Genomic DNA, 20,910 nt, shown 5'->3' with positions numbered 1-20,910 from the left:
CGTGAGCCATGGGCCTCAGATAAAATCAACTAAATCAGATCACCAACACGAGGAATGCACACGCGTCCTCTAATTCTCAGAATGCCCTCAGAATCAATCACACCCTCTTTGGCCTCACCCCTTGAAATACTATCTCGGATCTTGCTCAACTGAGCATCCTCAAACTGATGAGCCTTGATCCGATCCAATAATAATGATCTCGCCTCTATACAAGCCAAAATCCTGCCCAGGACTGAAATATCGAGACAGACGAAACTGTTGGCCAGAGTCTGAACCTCCATGGACAACAGACGCTTGGAAACAATCAATCGAGCTAAACTCTCCATACTCACGGCCTTGCGACTCAAGGCATTAGCCACCATATTTGCTTTACCTGGGTGATACAGAATAAAGATGTCATAGTCCTTTAAGAGCTCCATCCATCGGCACTGCCTGGAATTAAGATCTCTCTGGGTAAACACATGCTGAATGCTACGGTGATTGGTAAAAATCTCTCTGGGTAAACACATGTTGAAGGCTACATTGATCGGTAAAAACCTCACAATGGACACCATACAAGTAATGCCTCCAAAGCTTCAAGGCAAAGACTACTGCTAACAACTCCAAATCATGGGTAGGGTAATTCTTCTTGTGAACTTTCAATTGACGGGAAGCATAAGCTATCACTCTACCCTCCTGCATTAACACCGCACCCAAACCCATAGGGGAAGCATCACAGTAGACAGCGAAGTCTTTGCCTTCCACAGGTAAGGCTAGGATCGGGTTTGTGGTCAAAGAAGCTTGAGCTCTTACAAACTCTCCTCACAATCATCCGTCCACTGGAAGGGAACATCCTTCTAAGTCAATCTGGTCAAGGATGAAGCAATGGCAGCAAAATCCTTCATAAAGCAACGGTAATAACTGGCCAAACCCACAAAACTACAAACCTCCATAATGGTAGTGGATCTCGCCCAACCCCTCAAAGCTTCAATCTTCTGTGGATCAGCCATAATCCCCTCCTTGGACACCAGATGGCCCAAGAATGCCACAGACTCCAACCAGAACTCACACTTGGAAAATTTAGCAAACATACTATGCTTCTTCAACAATCCAAGAACGGTACGAAGATGGCTCTCATGCTCTCCTCTACTCTTGGAATACACCGAGATGTCATCAATAAACATAATCACAAAAGAATCAAAGAACGGCCTAAAAATGCCATTCATCAAAGTCATAAATGCAGCCGGGGCATTGGTAAGCCCAAAAGACATCACTAAAAACTCATAGTGGCTATATCTCGTCCGAAATGTTGTCTTCGGAATATCCTCCATCCTAATTTTCAACTGGTGATAGCCGGAACGCAAATCAATCTTCGAAACACCGAAGCACCATGAAACTAGTCAAACAGATCATCAATATGAGGCACAGGGCAATTGTTCCGAATAGTGACCTTGTTCAACTGGCGGTAATCAATACACATTCTCATGGTCCCATCTTTCTTCTTCGCAAATAACACTGGGCACCCCAAGGGGAGACGCTTGGTCTAATGAACCCGTTGCTCAATAAATCCTACAATTGTTCCTTAAGTTCCCTCAAATCGGCAGGTGCCATCCAATATGGTGGGATGGAAATGGGGCGAGTACCCGGGTCCACGTCGATACAGAAATCAATGTCGCGATCGGGTGGCATACTCGGCAAATCCGACGGTACCTCCACGACCTCGCTCACAATAGGGATAGACTTAAGTGGTGGAGATGCAGCAGTCGTATCATAAACGTGCGCCAAGTACGCTAAACACCCCTTGCTTACTAACTTGTTTACCCGAAAGAAAGAAATAATCTTCTTCGGAGCGAGACTAGGAGTGCCTCTTCACTCAAGCCTAAGAATGCCCGGCATGGCTAAAGTGACTGTATTGGCGTGACAGTCCAAGATCGCATGATAAGGAGAAAGCCAGGACATACCCAATATAATATCAAAGTCCACCATATCCATAATCATCAAATCTACCCAAGTGTCGTACCCCATAAAAGTAACTAAATAAGGCAGGTAGACTCGATCAATAACCACAGAATCTCCGATCGGAGTAGACACGTGAATAGGTATATCTATGCTATTAAAGGCAAATCCCAACTAACGGCATGAAATGCAGATACATACGAATAAGTGGATCCAGGATCAAATAACACAGATGCTGCTCTACGACGGACATAAATGGTATCTGAGATCACAACATCTGAGGCCTCTACCTCGGGCCTACCAGGGAATGAGTAACAATGGGCTCTACCATGCCCATACTGGGATCCCCCTCTCGCACTCTGAGTACCACCTCTAGAACCATGGGAAGTACCGCGGCTCGACTGAACACCACCTCTCTGAGAAGTCCCACCTCGACCACCAGATGATATAGGAGTCCTCGGCAGCTAATAATCTCGCCTAGGTCGGGGACATCTCCTGGAAACATGCCCAACCTCTCCACAAGAGAAAGAAGTACGAGCAAAGACCGGAGAACAGTAAGAGCTGATTTGTCTCAATTAGGCTTTTGACGGCGCGGAGAAAGATCTTATTTGAATTCAGGGGATTCCTCTATAAAGAATAAGAGGAGTCGACTGCTGAAACATGAAAGATAAAGACCCAGATGAAACAGCCATGTCCACTGGTCTGGAGAACAAAAGCACGGGCCTTGGCGCCCTCAACAATAGAAGCATGCTCAATAATGGACTGGAAGGAAGCCCTCATAGACTCCATCTGAAGACAAGGAATCTATAGCGAGCACATTAGTCCTCCAACAAAACGCCTGATCCTGTCGGTCTTAGTAGGGATCAACGGAGTGGAATAGTGGGCCAAATAAAGGAAACGGGTCACATAGGACCCTAAGGACATGCCTCTCTGCTCAAGGTGTAAAACCTGCGCCTTACGAGCCTCTCTTAAAGACCGGGGCATATACTTCTCAAGCAAGGCGCGGTAGAACTGAGTCCAAGTCAAAGGAGGAGAACCCTTAGGTCTGCACACCACGAAATACCTCCACCACGTCTTCGCGTCACCGTAAAATTGGTATGACACATAATCAACGTCGTGGGTCTCTACTATCCCCAAACGATGCAGAATAAGCTCATAGGCATCCTCAAACGAAGTACCAGAGAATCTCGATGGCTCTAACTTCCTGAACCTCCCCACCAAGTCCTGATCAGCAGCAGTCATAACGGCGCCATCCATGGGCCTGATATCCTCACCAGGGGCGTGTATAGCATCTATACGAGGAGCCATAGCTGCGGCGGAATGTGTCACCCGTGTAGGTCGGGCTTAGGGGTTTGTGCCCCAACCTTAGTCTGTGAACCCCCACCGGGAGTAGCAACACCGGCGGCCGCCTGCTGGGCATCAAGGTGAAGTAAAGTCCTGGCCATAGTTTCATGCACGGCCTGGTCAGAAGTAACAAGTTGTGTCCGTGCTGGGGCCACGACATCCTCTGCGGCCTGGTCTCTACCCGACTGATACTCGGGATCAGGAGATGCAGACCTTTCTTGTCGCTGGCCCACCGTCGGAGCTCTACACCTGGTTGGGGCAGCCTCGCGGCCTCTCGTTCCGCCATGCCCTCTGGTTGTCGCTCACCCTCGGTTGCTAGCAGTAGCTATGGGCTCTGGCACTTAACCTCGAAAAATAGTAGCTCGAGTCCTCACCATCTGTGAGAGAAGAGACAAGAGTCAGATACCAATTTGATCTTTTCCGATACCAAATTGAATAAAGTAGCACGACAGAAAGAAAGAAGGCGAGATTTTCTAAATGTCCTATAGCCTCCCGCAGATAAGTACGGAGCTCATCATATTGCTCCACGAGACTTTACTAGGCACGCTCTTGTATTAAAGATCGGGTAACCTAGGGCTCTGATACCAACTTGTCACGACCCATTTAGCCTAGGCCGTGCGGGCACTTACCTTCCTACCTCGGTAAGCGAACCCTTATCCCAACAACGAACCAATACGTAAATTGAAGTGAATTAAGTAGCGAAATAACAAATACGTAAGTCTCACGATATATATAGATAGGTAGTAGTAAAAAGTGCGAAAGACAATAAATACCCCCAGAGTCTAGTCTGAATAATACAAGAGCATCTAGGGAGAATAATACAATCTGGAAGTAATAATACATGATATCTATGTCTCTGGAATAAAAGTAAGACATATAATAGGAAAGTCTTCGAGGTTAGCGGACGTCATGCTCACCTTAGAAACTCGAGTGGAAGCTGAATAGTCGATCAGCCACGGGTCAGAGAAGTAGATCCGACCTGGTACTCTGCATTCATAAAAGAATGCAGCAAGTGCAGGTCAGTACAAACAACAGTACTAGTAGGCATCATCGGCTGACTAAGCATAGTTAACACAATTCAGAAATAAAGCAGATAAAACAATCCAGTGATCACAACATCTCAATCAAGTCATAATGCAATGCAGTGCAATAATGGTATGAATTCGATGTCATGCCATGCAAATGAGGGGTACACATGTACTCCGGACAAAAATATCGACGTCTCGGTAGCACACCCCAGCGTGACTCGCGAAGTATAAGTGACACCCGTCCCGGATCCTTGCCCAGTAGATAGACGGGACCCTGGCTAATTGCTCACAAGGGGAGTCTCACCGGCACCACCTTGGAGCACCCGCGAAACCCATGCACTAACAACGATTCTGGGATAACATCAGAATCGAACATGCAACAATAATGCCCGAATAAATCATCAGACATCGGCCACCTCACAATCACTCAATTAAAAGAGTGTGTCAAATATTAGTTTTACACAATCAACGATTCTAAAATTGAACCTCGGACATCGGCCTTCTCACAATCACTCATGTAAAATAGTTCATCAAATATCAGTTTCATAAAATCAACGATTCCGGAATGGATCTTTGAATATCGGCCTTTTTACAATCACTCAAGTAACAGAGGTTATCAAATATCAGCTTCACTCAATCAACGATACCGGATCATCACCGGGTATCGACCATACATGATGAATATAAGAGAATGTGTGTAATGCATATGTTAATCATCAAAAATCAAGTTCGATATCACAAGTACTACAACGAGGTACACCAATAATGTATCACATCACAATACCAACGGTGGGTATGCCAATCATATATCAATAAGTCAAGTACCAACAGTGGGTACGCCAACAATATATCCAAGTACAAATTCCCCCCACGGGTATGTCAATTCTATCCAAATCAAGACGACAACAGAAGTCGATAATTACCAATTACACATGACATCCAACCAACATAATTGAACACTCAAAACACACGTAACAGGGTGACTGGTCCCAACACACATTATGGCCCAACCTAAAACGATATTCATCCGACTTCATACCCGAAGGTTCACATGCTATCTTCGAAATTATAATCTAAATATGTGATTCACTATACAAAGTCTCACCAAAGGTAAACCATAACCAACCTAGAATACCGAACCGCAACACCAACTAGTCATTCTTTTGCCTTGCCCTTCCTCTGAAGCTCAGAACCAAAGTAGTCTAAGCATAATCGAATTCCATAATAGAAATTATGAAGAATGATACTAATACTACTATGATATCAATTAGATCCATTTTAACCCTAGAATTTATGGACACGGGCCCACAAAGGCAAAACGGGAAATTCAGGGTAAAATACCAAATTAAGTACTAGGTGATCATAACCCAACCACTAATTATTGATTTGACTCAAGAATTGGCCTAATCTGATTCCAAGCAAAAACTCCTAAATTGGGTATAAATCCTAAGTCTCCAAATCCGAATTTCAATGTTAAAAAGGGAAGATATATGCTTAATAAGCTTAGATTAATCAATATCTAACATGAACATCACCAATTTATCATTAATAATCTAGGGAAATTGTTACATCCCGTATTTTTGAACGTCAGATTATTTGTAAGCTGGGGTGGGGCCCACACATCGAGATTTTTTTTGGAACATCTGAAAAGTCATATGAATCACATATGTAGAGGTAAACACAACTCATGAAGTACCCTTGGGCCAAATCAAAGTGGAAGTCCTCCAAATGAATATTTTTAAGAAAACGTTTTCGGGTGACCTGACTTTAGGGGGGGGGGGGGGGGGGGGCAAAAACGGTATTATAAGTTTGGAATTTGGAAAACTACCAAGAAATAGAAGTTGTAGATAATTGAATTATCTTTCCATCCATAGGTCGTGGGTTCGCAGGTGACGTCGGTACAAGGAGATATGGACGTTTTAAGGTCGAAAGGTCAGTGGGCTAGGCCCAACTCGGGACCAACCGAGTTGGCCCAAAAAAATGAAAAGAAAAATTTAGGCCCAAAGTGAGGGGGTGGCCGGCCATACCTGGTCCAAGCCCACCAAATTAATTAATTTCCATGTGGCAAATTAATATAAAGGACCATGTATGAGTCATAAACTCATAGAAGATTCAAGAGAAAACTTGAAACCAAGAACAAAACACAAAGAAGAGCAAAAATATAAGGCCATTCGGCCATGGCTTGAATTTTTGCCCCTTTGAAATCTTTCTCCAAAAATTGTTTTCTTATGGTATTTCCACTAATTCAAGGGTCCTTTACAACTTGGTGTAGTTGGTTTGGAAGAAGGAGCACTTATTTCTTCAAGTTGACAACTTGTTCAAGTGAAGAAATTTGTAGAAAAAGGTAAGAATCAATTCCTTTTTCTTATGTTATGAAGGTTTGTTTATGTTGTAGTATGTAGAAATGAGTGGAAATTATGAAAATATGGAAGTTTGCAAAGTGGGTATGTATGTGTGTAGAAGGATGAACCAATTTTATTTGTTATGTTAATTGTGTTGTTGAAGCCTTGTAATGGAAATGGAAAGAAATGGTTCAAGTTGGTATGGAAAATTGTTGAAAATGGTTATAGGAAATTATGTGATTTTAATGTAGTTTTTATGAAATTATGGAAGTGAAGTTCTAAATGTGAATTATTATGTTAGTTGGTGGATTTGGAGGGATGTAAGTCCATAATAGCATGAAAGATTGGTTGTTAAGTTGTTATGGGAAGTTTTATGATTTTATGGTAGATTTATGTAATTGTGAAAATGAAGTTGTTAAGATGTAAATTATGATTATGGTTGATGAAATTGGAAGATGGAAATATGTTATGAATATGTAGATTGAAGATTAGAAGTTTTGGATGGATTATGGTTTTGGTGGAAAGTTTGTATATTTTGTATATCTTGTGAATATTTTGAAGAAATGATATGAAATGCTTCCGAATTATATTGTAATGATCTTGATTAGTAATGAATGTAAAAACATTGAGATTGGTTTGGAAATGTGAAGTTGGAATGAAAGTTATTGCACTATGTTGGAAAGAGGACTAGTTATGCTATATTGTGTTGTGTAGTGATTGTTGTTGTTGTTGGTGTTGTTGTTGGGTTGTTGTTGAATTATTTTGGCTGAGTTAAATTCTCGGGGATGCTATATGTATAGGGGATATGCTGCCCAAATTTCCGTAGACAAGTATGAATTAAGATTGAATTCTTAAAGGCTTGAAGTTGATATTTGGTAATTGTGACCAATTGTAGATTTTGAAGGAAACGGGAATTGAATTTGGACTAGCGTAAAGGGCGAAAAAGGTATGTAAAGCTACCCCTATTCTTCTTTTGGCATGTCCTAGGTGTACTAGGATCGGATTTGAATCTCGGGAAGCGTTCTATTCATCGGAATCCTCGTTCAAAAATGCCCCTTTATCATTCAATGGAATTGAATCCTTTAAGGATATTTTGGTTGAAAGAATTATGTAAACTTTTACAAATTGTCTAGAAAGTTATGGAATGTCCCTAGGACCTCTATAGGTGATTCCATAGGCATAATATACGTAATTCGAGCCCTTCGCTTCGGTTGTCCCGAGGTGGACCACTATTTCCGATTTTACCCTTTTGTATCTATGATTTGTCTTCGAGCGGTTCTAAAGGAAATATTTTAACTACTCTTCTAACTACTAGAAAAAAAAATGTTTTAAATGCTCCCTTAAGTCTTATAAACTATTTTGGAACATGGAAACGATTGTAGAAAGGTTATTTCTCCGTAATCCATTATGACATCCGAAATACACTCACTATGATTCTGTCCGATTTCATTATTTCGATTTGTCATCTGATAGGTCTTATTGAGTCTCTGGAAATATATGACATTCGTTTGAATTATTTTGATAAGCCTCATAATGTATTTTGAAACATGAAAATGATTACAAAAAGCTTATTTTGACATATGCTATTGGGATATCCGAAATGCATACACTATGATTACTGCTCCGCTTCTGTCATATGGTTTGTCATCTGAATTATGCTACTGAGTCTCCGTAAATGTGCTATATTTTATTTTGCATTAGTTTCTCACTACTCCATTCGTGGATGCCTCAACGTTTCCTTCACTGAGCCCGGGCCAGGATATGTTATCACGCGTATTCCACTGCATTGTTCGCCGCGCCTCGATGTGAGGGGGTAGGTATACATGTACATGGGTTGTGGAGTATGCTGTGCCATGTACACACATTCTGATATATGATGATATGATATGATATGATATGGCCATCTGATATGTTTGACATGTGCACATTCTGATATGATATGATATGTTACAGAGTTATTCCCTACTCTGGAGTTATGATGTGCTGTGGCGCCAGTGTCGGGGTGGCGACCACGTTCTGTTTACCCAGTCCCGTAATGGGACCAGATATGACATATGTTTTCTGCATGCACTATTTATGCTTTATGATCATCATTTTCATATTCTGGATATCCCGTTCATTTTCTGTACCTTCTGCTTCGGTTATGACTTTGTTCACTATGTTCCGTGCTTTACATATTCAGTATATTTTCCGTACTGACCCCCTTTCTTCGGGAGCTGCGTTTCATGGCACGCAGGTACAGACGATCGATTTGTTGATCCGCCCGCTTAGGATCCTATTCTGCTATCTTGGAGTGCTCCTTTGTCCGGAGCCTATCTTTTGGGTACAGACTTTTCTGTTGTACATATGTTTGTTATTCAGGGGTACGACGGGGCCCTGTCCCGTCATATGTTTCCGATATGATTTGTAGAGGCCTGTAGACATACGTGTGGGTTCTGTATATGTTTTGGGTTGATATGATCGGTGATAGCCTTATCGGCTTCCACGTGCTATATCTGTTCATCTATGATAACTAGTAACGCCAACTGACTTTTATATTGATATATTCTGCTAATATGCTGATTTGGGTTATTGGGTACGTTTGGGTGTCCAGCACGGACACTAGTCGCGGCCTACGGGTTTGGGTCGTGACAGAAATATTCTTCCAAAACCCTATCTCAAATTCCATCTCTAAGGGTTTGTTAAGAGAAGGGGAAAATCTAAGATGATTGTGATTAAGGAAGAGTAAAGAATTAGGCAAGTTTTACCTCCAAGAATTTCTTCAAATTATCTCCAAGAACAGTTTTCCCAAGCTCAAATACTGAGATGAGAAATAATGAGGGTCTAGGACTTATTTAAGACACATTTAATGAAGAATCACTGCCCGTCACCGCTGTAGCGATACCTGGACTGCCCCAGCGGCGCCACCCCAGCGACCACCTGGCCGCTTCAGCAGTAATGACTAAAAGTCATTGACCGCTCCAGTGGCAAGGCTACCGCTCTAGCGGTGCCGCTGCCGCGGTGCTGGTGCCGCCAAAGCAGGCACCGGGCACCAGACACCAGAAACTTAACCCAAGATTTCCTTCCGATCTGATTTTCCGACTAATTCCCGAGCCCTTCTGCTCACATACCAGACACATAGTCCCACATAAAAACGTGCTACGAACACGCCTGTGGCCTTGGAATTCCCAATGGATGTCTCGTTGACCGAGTCAACCCCTGGTGCCTTAATTCTAAATTTCCCTCCCAAGTCCCGAAATGCACCCAAGTGCATTGGGAACCGAACTAAACGCACACACAAGTTCTAAACGACCATCTGGACCTCCCGAAATTGACGAAATTCCAAAAAAGGTTCGTTTGCCCAAAAGTCAATTTCGGGTCAACCATTTTTCACTCTAAAACTATATGTCCACCAAAGACCTCGGAAAGCGTGTCAACGGTTCCCTCGGATTAAAAGTGAGCTAACACTACTAAAAAATCATCGTTTAGTGACGGAATATTAGCGACAGACCATATTCTGTCGCTAATTAACGACGGATTAGCTACGGATTTCTCATTTTGTCGCGAGAAAAGCAACTAAAATTTTATCTCATTATATAGTGACGGATTAGCAACGAAAACTGAGTTTCGTCACTAATAATTAGCGCGAATTTTTGGCGCCTTAAATTTCACTACAGATTTAGCAACAGAAGAGGCGCGACAAATTTTATTTTTCATTAGCGACGGATTCAGCAACGAAAAATCCGTCGCTAGGCCTTTAATTTTTCTCGAAAAAAATATATATTTGCAGCAACGGAAAAATTTGTCGCAATATTAATTATTAAAAGAAATCAATATATTATTCAGCGACGTTAAATGTAAAAAAAGATATCTCCTAGCTAGGGCACACATTATTTCATTTCAGTTCAAACACAGTAGCCAACACAGATAGAGAGATAGTGTGTGCAAAATTGCTAACATAGAGAGAGAGAGAGCACAACATAGATCAAAATAATGTGAATCTAGGGTTTCTATTGTGTTTTTCTCTTCTTCTACTGCAACTTTTATCTAAAGGAAAGGTATGTTTTGATTTTTCTATGTTTTATGGGCAGTTTCTTTATTCTTTATCTCCTTCTTTGTGTTTTCTGACATTAAATCTAAAACGAAATTAAGATATATGTGTTTTCTTGCTTATTATCTAAAGGACAGAGTGTCTTTAAGTTTTTTTTTTGGCTAAAATCAAAGTTGGGTGTCTTGAAAACTGTTGGGTTTATAATTTATTTGAAGGTCAAGTGTGGGGAATCTCTATTTCGGCCAAAATCTGATGAAAATGGAAATTCGACCTTTGTTTGTGCTAAATCTTGTAGGATAATATTATTTGGTGGTTAAAGTTTGATTTAATTTGTTGCATGTCGAGAAAAAGCTTGAAGAACTCAACATTCTTTATATCCTGTGATTTGAAATCAGTGTTAGTGAACTGGGTTTCTTACTCAATTTTTTTTGTTTCAGTTTCAGTTTGTCATTTTTTTTAACTAAAAGGTGAATGATATTTTCTGTTTCACTAAGTTATTTCAGCTTGTTCTTCCATTTAGAGGTCATTCAGTTGTATTAATGATATGAAGACAGATCTTCTGGCTGCGTTGCCTTTTGCTGCTGCTCTGAGTGTTACAATGATGCATCCTGGTTGAAATGTTACTGCATCTTTAGAAGCTGAAATAAGTGTCAGGTTGCTGATTGTTTTTTAGGCAAGCAACTGCTATAGTGGAGACATATTTTGTGCCTTACTTTGCTATTTGATGAACTGCTACTACATTTGAATGAGTTTTGTATCTGCACTTTGAGAGTTGTTTACTCTGTTTGAATGATTGCATTTACAACAAACATATGTGGTCTTTGATAATTAATGATTCTAGCACTTTCTTGTTGGACATGTGGTGTGGAGTATTATTTGCTCCCTTGGAATATGGAAACTGAAGCTTCTTTTGGTATTTGTAATTTCTTAAGGCAATTCAGCAGTTCCACTGCTGCTAGAAAAGTTGATTTTACAGACCTTACATAAGAATTGTATCTCATTTCTTGTTTACTGCATGAAAGTATATAGGAACCTTTTTGTTTGTACATATTAAAAGATAAAAAAAAGTATATCATCTACTGTTGTACTATGATTTTTCTACTGTAATCGATTTCAAATTGCAGTCATCCGCATAAATGGTATCCGCAAATTGCAGTCATATTTATGCATTGGAGGTGATTTTCTTTAGCATCACTGTGGTTAGTCTTTGTGTATCTTTTATTAAATGGATACTTCCATATTAATGGACTAATTTTTTCGTCCTGTTTCTAATGTCCGTAAGAAGATTTTGACCTGATGAATGTTGAAGGAGTTACAAGAGGGAATGTGGCAAACCATCTCCAGGTATATTTATATATATTTTCATATGTTTCCTTTAATCTGCTTTATATTTTTACAAATGGTATATATGTATGCTTTTTGTTACTGCTCAGATATATGTATGTTTTTGTTACAAATGGGATATAAAACTGCATTGCTGTTGATGTTCTATGTTGTTACTGGTGTGCTTTTAGTACAGTATTTTTAGCATTTTTGTACTGCTAATGCTAATGAAATGCAATGCAAAAATGCTAGTTTTTCAGTATTTCTGCACTGCGTTTCAGCATTTCTGCACAATTTTCAACATTTCTGTAAAGCGTTTCAGCATTTCTTCTGCACAATTTTCAGCATTTCTGTAAAGCGTTTCAGCATTTCTGCAATGCGTTTCAGCATTTCTGCACAGTTTTTCAGCATCTCTGCACTGCGTTTCAGCATTTCTGCACAGTTTTTCAGCATTTCTGCACAACGTTTCAGCATTTCTGCACAGTTTTTCAGCATTTTTGCACTGCGTTTTCAGCATTTCTGCACTGCGTTTCAGCATTTCTGAAATGCAGTGCAAAAATGCTAAAAATACTGTACTAAAATGCTGAAACTTAGTACAGAAATGCTGAAAAACCTATGCAGAAATGCGAAAAATGCAGTGCAAAAATACAAATACGCAGTGCAGAAAAAAATCACTGCTGAAGCACAACACTAAAAAAATACTGAAACGCAGTTTAGAAAATCGTGCAGAAATGCTGAAACGCAGTGCAGAAATGCTGAAAACGCAGTGCAGAAATGCTGAAACGCTGAAAAATTGTGCAGAAATGCTGAAAAACTGTGCAGAAATGCAGACCATATCTCACCATATCTCCAATAGTTCCTTTGGAGGATCACAAGATCTTCAAATTATTGAGAAGTGCTATCCCATGCAGAAAAGTATATTCTTGACGTTGACAAATGAGCAGGTTTATTCTTAACTTTCTAATATATAGGTGTTGATCGTGTTCGTTTCCTTTGAACTTGAATGCCAATAAAGATGGCTGAATACAATCTATGAATTACCAATGTCGTTTCATGGTTTTCAATTACTGTTTATTAACTTGTCTATAAGAATGATTTGCTTGGAATAAGAAATACGTTTTAGTAGGAAAATTGCAATGTAAATTGGCTACTTCGATTGAGTCTTTGTATATGTAAAACCATTATTCTAAGAAGTTACATTTTGCATAACTTGGGGGCTTATCGAAATCCCTAATTTGCTGCTAAACTTGAAATAGAGTGACTGTTGCCTGCTGTTGGTTTTTCGAGCCACATTTGGAGTTGGGTTTGTTGGTAAGAAACTGCTGCATTTTGGATCATTTGGCTACTGAACTTCAGGTAAGCTATTACTGCATAATTTTGGTTAACCGTTACTGCAATTGGAGCCTTATCAGTGTTAAATGGGCAGTTCTGTTGTATAAAACACTGTTAGGATCAAGGGTGCTATGTTGTTACATCTCCTTGTCAAGGTGTACTGTCTTAAAGGCTGTTGTGACACTTTTAAATTCATTGTTGGGACAACCTTGAGATAATTTTGAGTGTTGTTGCACTGAGAACATATTGCTGCACTTGGTTTCTATTTTGAGAACTAAGGTGTAATGGTTGTGCAGTTCTGAATTTTAATGACTCCTGCCTTTATATTTTGTTGTTTTGCTGCTTGGCCATTACCTACAGTTGGCTTCTATGATCGGTAATGAATTGAGATTAAATGGTTGCTTGGTTTTTGCCATTGCATTTTGGCCTAATAGTGAACGACATGTGCTACTACATTTTATGGGTTGTTGTTGTATTTGTGATTTGGCCATTGCATCTGATGAATTAAGCTCCTACATATCTTGGTGTTGGAACTGTTGTGCTATAAGGTTACTTGCTGTTCCATTTTGAACTAAGCCATTGCTTTTTTTTTTTGGGCTAAACATGAATCTGCATTGCTGTTGATGTTCTATGTTGTTACTGGTGTGCTTTTGCTGGAATTTGTAATATTGTTACTGCATATACCAAAGGCGACTTAATCTAAGGATGGGTACTTACAACCCCACCACAAGTCCATAACTAACTTAACCTTCCAGCTCTTATAATATACAAATGCCAATTAGTACCTAATTGTATATGCGAAGCTTATTTTTTTTAGTCGGTCCAAAAAGAACACAGTTGTTATTGACTCTTGAAAACTAATGTACTAACATATGTTGAGATGGGGAGGATTGAACCTTAACAAGTCCTTATGACTGAAGACTACAGATTACTAAAACTATATTCTACTGGTAAATATTCTACAACTCAAAAACTTATAGATTTTAGCATGAAGATCACATGAATTATCTGCGGAAAAGAAAATCCCAAGTAACCTTGCCTCCAAACTTTTTAAAAATATTGGTGTAGTAGTTGGTGTGTGAATATGGATGGATCTAGTGTTGTAGCCGTTATTTTGCCAAAATCTTCCATATTCCACATTCCTCTGTCAACTCATGGTCCGATTCTTTAAAAGGTAAAAAGTTATTGTTTCAAGTTATTTTTGGAGTAGCAAGGGAGAAAAGATGTAAAGATAGTATAGAAATTCCTTAGAACTCAAAATATGGAAGAACTTAACCAACTCAAATAAACTAGTAACTGATACTTTCATCTGAAATTTACATCCTTAACAAGATATATGCTGATTTTTCTTTGAGATTGGAAAGAAAGTTTACCGCTTCACTGCTATATTAGTGTCACTTTTACTTTGTTTTAGAATAAAATAATACATGTGATGTGAATGTAGAATAATTCTACTTACTTCATGCCCATTGGCACTATAATTGCAGTTACACTTCCCTTGCATTTATTAAATCTTTGTTCACATCTCTCATGTGATTTGCTTTGTGTTTCTTTATGGATTGTTGTATGGCCAACTAATTCTTCATATACATGCATGTGTTTTGGTTCCTTTTGCCTTTTTTTTTTTTTTTTAAGTTCTGCCTGTATTAGTGTTTTAAGCTAGTAATTTCTCCCATTGAATACAATTTAAATTTTTATGCAGGGGCAACCCCCTGATTGCATACTAAAGGACGCAAAAAACACCAGCAAGCTAAGTTATTCAAGTTTGCTTGGGAGCATTAATCCTATGAGCAGATCTAGAGTTTATCAAGCTTTGGCAGAAGAAGATATTGAAGCTGTAAGTAGATGAAATTCAAAACTAATGAATTATGAAATAGGGTCACTGGAAATCATACCTTTCTTATACTTGAACATTTGGATACTTTTCTCCATGTTACTTATAGTTTTGGTGTAAAGGGTTCTAACTATGACGTGTAGATAATTGGGATATTTTGTTAAAATGAATGTGGTTGAACAACACAAGCATAGTGTATTGTATACATTTTCCAACCATCTAAGTGCTATTAATGCAATTGATTAAACTTATCAGTAAAACAGAAAGGAAAACATGAGCAGAAGGTGTAAACTTGTGGTATATGGTATTAGCTTAGTGCTAGCAGCCAATTAACTTGTGGTATATGGTATTAGCTTAGTGCTAGCAGCCAATTAACTTGTGATATATGCATTTTGTGGGGCTTGTTTTAGTTTCTTTATAGTCTAAAGTTTTGGTTTCAAGTCTGTTTTGATGTTGATAAGTAATGAAACATTATTGATTGAGAGTAGTTCTTTCTCAGGATTATACGGCTTAAGCTGTAACCGTGACAAGATATCGGATGGCTAAAGCTCTTTTAATTTTTGCAGGATGCCAAGGGCAATGATGTTGATCTCAGTCTGATATTGATCAATGTGAAGCATATTACGAAGCTGCTAGGGGAACAAGGAAGAGAAGAATATGTGGTCTTGGATCTCAAGCACAAAGTTATCTGCTTTTTGTTGGAAAGAACAAAATTATGCACTAACAATACTTGATGGATGTGTGGGTTCTTTTGGTAGTTGACAGCTTGGTGTTGTCGGTGTTTTGGACTTAACGATTAGGATTTCGCTATCTATTTTGAATTTTTTTTATAAATATTATTTTATGTGAATGTCAGTTATTTTTAAGGGTATTTATTACTTTGTATTTAGTATGTGTTAACAGGTAAATTTAAAATAAAATAAAAAATTGGAAGAAAAATATTTGTGACAGATTTGCGACGGATTTCGGTCGTTGCTAGAGGGAAAACAGTAGGCTACAGACTGCGACAAACATTGTATTGTCGCTAAATGCAGGCACAAATAATTCAAAGATTTTGCGACGAATTAGCGACAATAGTTTTCGTCGCTAATTTACTAAAACGACGAAATGAAATATAAAATTAGTCACGGAATTCATAACAATAGCAACAAAATAATCCGTTGCTATAATGTGGAACGGATTTCATACGTCGCTACTCTGTCGCTAAGTTTGCTACGGATTTTATTTTTCCGTCGCTAATAGGTTAGCAACGCGCAAAATCGCAACAGACGACATTCCGTCGCTAATCCGTCGCAACACATGTTTAGCAACAGATATATGCTGATTAGTGACGGAATACGTCTGTCACTAAACGCTGTTTTTTTAGTAGTGATCAATGCTCGGAAACAACGAAAACGTCGAAAAGACTAAAACGACCAAACGGGTCGTTACAGAATGATACTGAGTTTTTTTTTCTTCACGAGAATAAGGACAAGTAGTGAGTATTACTGGACGAGAAAACAAGAATTATCTGTAAATAGCTCAACGTTTGTATTATATATCCAGAAAAAGTGCTTCATGAATAATGACTTTTTAAACAGTATGTTATTTATGTTCTCCCTTATGATAACATCTTATTGTTGACTACAATCGTAAAAAATATCTCAAATCTCTTTTCCATTGACAATTGTCTACTCCATCGAAAATGGTCTTGTCCATGATCAGGGACGGCTCCATACAATCAGTGACCTAAAGCCAAAAGTTAATAAGATATCATAAATATTTTAAATAAGATTAATGTATTGTTTTTTTTCGAAATTCACTATTTTAAATTTCTTTGATGGAAAGCTATAAATTAATCCTTTAGAGATTATTCATTCAAACATTTATTTTAATGGACAAATAAGAATGTTTGATTTAGAATTGAGTTAAAAACGGAATATAAAACCATCTCTGCAAAAAAAGAGAACAAATAAGGGATATAGGAGAAATCATAACCAACGGAGTAGGTGTATATATTAAATAATGAGATAAAATTATATATTATATCAAATTTAATACCATTTCGAAGTCTTTTAATATAATATTTTGAATTTTCTTGTATAGTGACATAGTAATGCATTAAAAGTTCTTTCATACTATCAAGTTTTCATTTCAATATTTTAAGTTACGATTAATTATAATTCTTCAGCAAAAGTCTTCTTATAACCACTAAATATTACTAATATATATTGCAAAGATACAATTAATATTGAAAAAGTTCATTATTTCCTTATATATTCATGACATCAGAAATGTAGTAAATTCTATTTTTAAATTCTTTAGTTTTTAGTTAAAAGATAGTGAAATTTTGTCTGATATTTTAGAACTCTGAATTAAACTACTTAAATCTTCATATCTACCAGTAAGATTTTTAACACCAAGATTGTATTGCAACAAATGGTTAATATTATATTAAATTGATAGAACCTTTCCCACGTTATATAATAAGATATGTGATATTGACTTAAATTTATAATTCTGAATTATATTCGAGAATGATATTAGGCCCAAAGGAACAAACAAATAAATTGAAAACCTTAATTTTAAGATTTAAAGTTGGGAATATCAATTTTAAAAAATAGTATAAAGCTAAAGAGCAAAAGATATACAGTCCTTTTACGTATTGAATAGTGAATCTATCACACAATAAGTGCAGGCTCAGTTCTCACTTTACCTTTCTCCCTTTCCTTCCTTCCTTGATCTTTCCGGTGTATTAAAATTCTTATTTTATGAGTTGCAAAAAATAGTCAAAAAGAATATTTACACTATCAAGTCATTCAATAACTAACATATACGGGGTAATAAGTAATGATAAGCATGCCTCTAGCAACAAGTTTTACACTATACTTGGCAAATTTTCGTTGCTCTTCCATACGTCATTTTCCCTAAGCGCTCACAATATGCCATAATAAATATCCCATGAGAAAGATAATCAGCCCTTCCAACTCCAATCAAATCTGTGTTCCTTGGTTATTCTGGAGTTTCGGAGGAATATTGCTGCCGCTCAGCTTTCTTGCGTGTTACCTTGTGCTAGCTGATTTTGGAGATTAGAATCATGTTTAGACTTCCTCAGTTATTCTTGAGTTCTCCTCATGATCATTGACTCGATCTGCCTAACGTTCTAATACTTGCTTAATTGGACATGTGTGTCATTGGAGTAGCATTTGATTAAAAGGTCAAAAAATCATTCAATTTACATGAGCTCTTGGGTATGTGCATTGCATGTAATTTCATGTTAGTTATTACAAATTTATTGTGTGATAGTTTACAATAATTAATTTTTTTTTTCCTAAGTGGCAACGTAAGTCTAAAAATGAATAATGTTGAGTTAATATTTCATTTGTCCTATGTCTTAAATTTTAAACCATAATTATAATTTAAACCACTGTGAATTCTATTTTTAAACCGTAAAAAAACCATTTAATATTTCACGCAAAATCATTAGTGTTATTTGCTCTTCAACCACTGTTGGATCCCTCTCTCTAGATCTTTAACTACTTTCTAAGTTATATTTTCTAATTATTGAGTGTTCAAATATTGTACGAAAAACTTGATGAAACCTACACTTAATCATCCTATAAGGTGTATCTATAACTAAATATATTAAAATATAATTCTTAAAAGATTAATTATAAATTCCATACTTATGTTTTAGACCTTTCCTTATTTAAACAGTACAGAACATCTTAATACAGTCAAACCTCTCTATAAATGTCATTCGTTATAACAACATTTTACTATAACGGGCTGATTTTCTCTGGAACCGATTTTTCATGTTATATTTTACTTCTCTATAACAACATTCTGCCTATAACAGCAATGGCATCCGTTATAGCGGTACACTCTTTGTAAAATTACCTCTCTATAACAGTCATACTCAAATAGCGTGTAATAATATTTTGTAAGAAATATATTATATGACAACAAAAGTGTCGATGAAGAGCCTTAACCCACTGTTACTTGGAGATAGAAGAGTCAAATGTTAAGCACTTAGAAAGCCTTCAAGGGAAAGCTATTGAATTTCCTTTTGCTGAAAGTTTGGACAAAAAGTTTCGACAGTTCAAGTGTTATATTATTACTAAGAGACTAGAATTTACGAAACAACCTACAATTGTAGAGTTCTTAGGTCAAACTTGAAATATCTAAATTCTCAATTAATTTAAAATGCATATGTTCCATATATTTTAATTATTTATCTGTATGATACAACTAGTTATGGATTTAGTAGTAATTTATTAGTCTTTTCAATTTTTAATTTATGAGATATGAAAATCAATTGACATTTTAAAATTTACAAGTATATTATTTTCGTTTATAACATAAAAAGTATAAAAAGTTAATTGTCTGCGTACTTTTCTTTGTAACAGCTAAATGAGATCTAAATATTGAATGTCAGTATACATGCATAACAGCACCTCACTATAGCAGCCATGAAATTTTCGGACAAACGCTGCCACTATAGAGACGTTTGAGTATTTTGAACATTAAATACTTTATATAGATCTTTTTTCTTATTTAAACTTCGTAATTTAGCTATAATCGTTACCTTTTTTATTTTGCGATTGCCGTAGGAAGAAGTTGTCTATTGTGAGTTAAGGCAGGTGAGATAATCTACTTCTTACTTTATATCATCATTTATCATGACAAACTCTCGTAAGATTCTACTTTGAAAACTATTTTAAATGGAAAGTTATAAAATAAATAGGACACCGTCTCTTAAAGGGAGGAAGAAAAGGACTCCTAATTTAGTAGATTTTGAAATCGTAAATGTTGGGGAAATAATTAAAATTTATACGTAAATAAATATTAGGATTATAATTAATTTACATTTTTGCCTAATACAAAATCTATTTATCTTCCTCCTTAGTCTAAGCACAATATACTGGAAAAAAACAACTTAAAGACAATTTTGACATAGTACTCTCATTATTTAATCACAAAAAGCTAAATAATGTTGAGGAATAACTCAAATCGGCATCACAAAAGATATCATTTATGTAGATCTATTACATACATGTGCATCTATTTTACCGAGCCACCGCTGCATCTAACATTTTTTTTTTAGTTTCTGCATCATCTCATTAAGTAATTTGCTCTAGCTCAATTTCTGCAAAAGTGGTAGTGCCTCTGATAAGTTGGTATTTTACCAACTTATTTCTTCTTTAATCTTAGATTGGTGCTATGTTTTGATTGAGAAAATAGTGCATTTAATGTCGTTTACTTCCATTTTATAGGTTCATATGATTGAGAAGAGCTTTGAAAGAAACCAAGCAAAAAACAAGTCAAAAAGAGATCAAATTGAAGAAAACTGAAAAGTGGCTAAAAATGCAAAAAGGGGCCAGATTTGCAAAAATTGAAAATCAGGGGCTGTTTTGGTCTAATTTTGAGTGGAAAATTTTTGGGACTACAAAAGCAAGACTTGAAAACATTATTTTTCATCTTTGGCCATTTCATACAAGTCTTGGAGAGTGAGGGTTCATCAACCACGCCATTGGAGGAGAAGATTGGAGCATTTTAATGATAAATTTCTTAGCCCTTTATTCAATTCCTTGTTTTGTATTGTATATCTAAGTGTGTAAAAGTTTATTCCATTACTTTAATCTTGTTTATGAAAATATTCATTTGCAAAGTAGGATGAAATCTCTTGTTATGCTTATGCATTGAATGATTTTTATTTCTATTGAAGTGGGTCTTTGTTGTTTTAGTTAATCTTATTCTTTA

At 37.1% G+C, this 20,910-nt stretch overlaps 1 protein-coding gene across 1 annotated transcript; it reads left to right on the top strand.

Moving 5' to 3' along the window:
• The first annotated feature begins 12,836 nt into the window (after positions 1–12,836).
• On the top strand, positions 12,837–15,998 carry LOC132617997 (uncharacterized). The gene is made up of 3 exons (XM_060333066.1): positions 12,837–12,946; positions 15,037–15,171; positions 15,735–15,998. Exons 1-3 carry the CDS (start codon positions 12,908–12,910, stop codon positions 15,900–15,902), a joined length of 342 nt encoding a protein of 113 aa, XP_060189049.1. The 5' UTR covers positions 12,837–12,907; the 3' UTR covers positions 15,903–15,998.
• The last annotated feature ends 4,912 nt before the right edge of the window (positions 15,999–20,910 follow it).

The sequence above is a fragment of the Lycium barbarum genome, chromosome 11, assembly GCF_019175385.1.
Source record: "Lycium barbarum isolate Lr01 chromosome 11, ASM1917538v2, whole genome shotgun sequence".
NCBI classification, from domain to species: Eukaryota; Viridiplantae; Streptophyta; class Magnoliopsida; order Solanales; family Solanaceae; genus Lycium; species Lycium barbarum.
Note: the sequence above shows the minus strand (reverse complement) of the source record. Positions and strands in the feature narration are given on the sequence as shown.